The sequence below is a fragment of the Penaeus japonicus genome, unplaced genomic scaffold (assembly GCF_977035675.1).
Source record: "Penaeus japonicus unplaced genomic scaffold, GWHDUDI00000001_assembly GWHDUDI00000026, whole genome shotgun sequence".
Lineage (NCBI taxonomy): Eukaryota > Metazoa > Arthropoda > Malacostraca > Decapoda > Penaeidae > Penaeus > Penaeus japonicus.
Genome location: NW_028234428.1, coordinates 28,537,848 through 28,540,746, shown reverse-complemented (window position 1 = coordinate 28,540,746; position 2,899 = coordinate 28,537,848). Strand labels below are relative to the sequence as shown.

General features: G+C 38.4%; 1 protein-coding gene across 1 annotated transcript in view; it reads left to right on the top strand.

Annotated features, from left to right (window-relative positions):
- The first annotated feature begins 2,043 nt into the window (after nucleotides 1-2,043).
- LOC122249305 (UDP-glycosyltransferase 3A1) overlaps nucleotides 2,044-2,899 on the top strand; it is a 25,907-nt gene continuing 25,051 nt past the window's right edge. Inside the window, exon 1 of the mRNA XM_043010054.2 lies at nucleotides 2,044-2,271. Coding sequence (XP_042865988.2) covers nucleotides 2,188-2,271 — 84 coding nt within the window. The 5' untranslated portion in view covers nucleotides 2,044-2,187. The remainder of the gene's footprint in view (nucleotides 2,272-2,899) is intronic.

Genomic DNA, 2,899 nt, shown 5'->3' with positions numbered 1-2,899 from the left:
GAGGGTGATAATCCATACTGTTATATCGTTCTCCTGATATGTAAACATTTAATTGTGTATGCTTGTGATTGACCCGTCTTTTGCTCTGTATATATTTCAACATGTTGACATAGCTGTAAGGTTTTGTAAAATATATTTGAGCCCAAAGAGGGACTAAGATTGGGGTGAGGATAACCTATGTTACCTCATCCTTTTGAAATGTACGTAATCACTTGTCTCAATAAACTCGTCAAAGTCAAAAAAGTCTCTCTCTCTCTCTCTCTCTCTCTCTCTCTCTCTCTCTCTCTCTCTCTCCCTCTATCCTCTCTCTCCCTCTATCCTCTCTCTCCCTCTATCCTCTCTCTCCCTCTATCCTCTCTCTCTCTCTCTCTCTCTCCCTCTCCCTCTCTCTCTCTCTCTCTTCTCCCCTCTTTTTCCCTCTCTCTCCAATCAGTCCCCCTCTTCCCTCCCTCTCTCTCCCTCTCCCTTCTCCCACCTTTCCCTCTCTCTCCTCTCTCCCTCCCTCTTCCCCCTCCTTCCCTTTCCCCCTCTCCTCCTCTCCCCTCTTCCCTCTCTTCCTCCTTCCCTCTTCCCAAGTTCCCCCCTTCTCTCTCTCCCTCCTTCCCCTCTCCCTCTCCTTCTCATTATTTCATAAACATTTCTCCACGTACACAGCGAAAGGAACGCGTGAACGAAACCTACCAACACATATCGCGCCGCGGCTTTTCTTTGAGGACGTGGAAGCTGTGACTTGTTTCCCGCGCTCATTTTCTTCAAAATTTCCCCTCACTTTTATGAATAGTGTTTTAAAGATCTAGTTTTTTATTTCTTACTCTTTTCCTTGTTGGTAATGATATGTTAATCCTTTTTCTCTTTTTTTTCATATAGAATTGTCTTTGGGAGATTTTTTTTCTTAAGAAATTGTGCGTGTGTGATTTTGATTTGATGAAGGAGAAAGCGACCTTTGGCAACTACAGCAGGACGCAGCTGCCCGTTTTCAGTTGTCAAAGGCCCTTTATTTAAAGATAATTATTAGTTATATGTATGTTTTTGTCCCTTCGGTATCGTGTGATTAGTATAACTAAATTTAATAATTATAAAACTTGTTTGATAGCAGACCTATGGTTGTCATCATTATAAATTACTATAGACGGGCGGAGACATCTTCAAATATTGAAATTAATATTTACTAGGTTATGTTTCATATTTGTTTCAATAATACAACCGTTAAAAATACAATATCAATTAGAAAGCTTTCTGTTCGTTGTTCTTTTTCTAGAATTTCTCCGGCTGATGTCAATTCCAGATGCAGTGCTACTCTTACCCAATGGCGAAGGTATTTTTCAGTGCGTTTCGTCATTTTTTAAATATTTTAATAATTTGGACTAACGATTAAAGTAATTAGTCTTATTCCAGCAGAAAAAAAACAAAGCATTCCCGATACAAAAATCCTAAACTGCCCTTTCTTTCCTTGTAAAAATGATTAAAAGAAAGTATTTCAAAGTAGCAAGGAAAATCAGAGGGGAGAAAATACGAGAAGTGGCTACACGAGGGGAAAGGTTATGAGGGGAGGGAGAGTGATGGGCGAAGGAGGAGGGAGAGGGGGTAACGGGGGAAGGAGGAGAGGGGGGAAAGGGTGGAGGCAGGTCATCACAGCTTGTGGCATCCTGAAGGGTGACACTGCCAGCCTGTCACGGGGGGAGGCTAGACGTGAACGTGTCTGTGTGCTTGTGTGTGTATCCTTCTCTCTCCATATATGGTGTCAAGGCATACGGAGTGTGCAGTGCTTTTATCATCATTATTATTAAACCGTGTATAAACAAGTGACAACGATTCAAGGTACTTAAAACGAAGACCGGAGAAGAAGAAGAACGAAAAAAAAAGATTAAGATTACGCTCGTAGTACCTCACTCGGCAGCCGTCAGACGTGTCACGCAATCATTACACTTGAAGGCCAATCTACTCAGAGCAAAAGAACGACAGAAAGAAAGAGAAAAGGAGAAGAAAAGAACCCTCTTGGTAACAAAACAACAACAACAACTCCACAAAACTGAACCACGAAACACTTACGATAAATGAATAAATAATAATACATGATAAATAAAGACAGAAAAATAAGCCTCTTGACCCGAGAAAGTCAACTTAGAACCTACCAGACCTCTCGAAACAGGTCATCTTAATCTAGGAAGCTGTCCAGTAGGTGTAAATATGCGCGAGTGGGTGATATTAGGTCACGCCGCTCTCCTTGCGGTCATGTGCATCGCTGGAGTTCAAGCTCGCGGGGCTGAACAGGTTAGTATATGTTAGATTTTATTTAGAATTTGCTGTGAAGTTGGTTAGATAAACTGGTTTAGATAATAGGAAAAGAATTTATTTTGATTTGAGATGGATCTTATTCCTGTTGTCGCTTTTGTTGTTTTTATGTTTCTTTACGTGTTAACACATTTAAAAAAATATTTTGAATATATATGTATAGTTCATTTTGCCTGATTATACATATAAAAAAGGGAAAAATCTTAATTCCTATTGTCCTATTGTCTTTTACCTGTAACACATTTCGATTAAAAATTGCGATTAGCGTTAATATGCTTAAGTTTTCATTATTTAGATTGATTTCAAGGCTATTATGAATATTCCTTTTTATCGAAATTACTTTGTTCTTCAGCATAAGTGATTTTTTTTCAAAGGATTATGTATAATCTAGGCTCTACTTTGATAACCTAATACCATTCTTTATTCGTGAAATGATAATGAAAATGATCATGATTACTATTATCATAAAACTAAAGAAATGATAAGAATGATAATGTTAATGATGAAGATAGTGTTAATGATAATACTTATATGGCAGTGGTGATCATGCCAGTAATGGTGATATTAATAGTAGTAATGAGGATAATGATGGTGACAATATAATGAT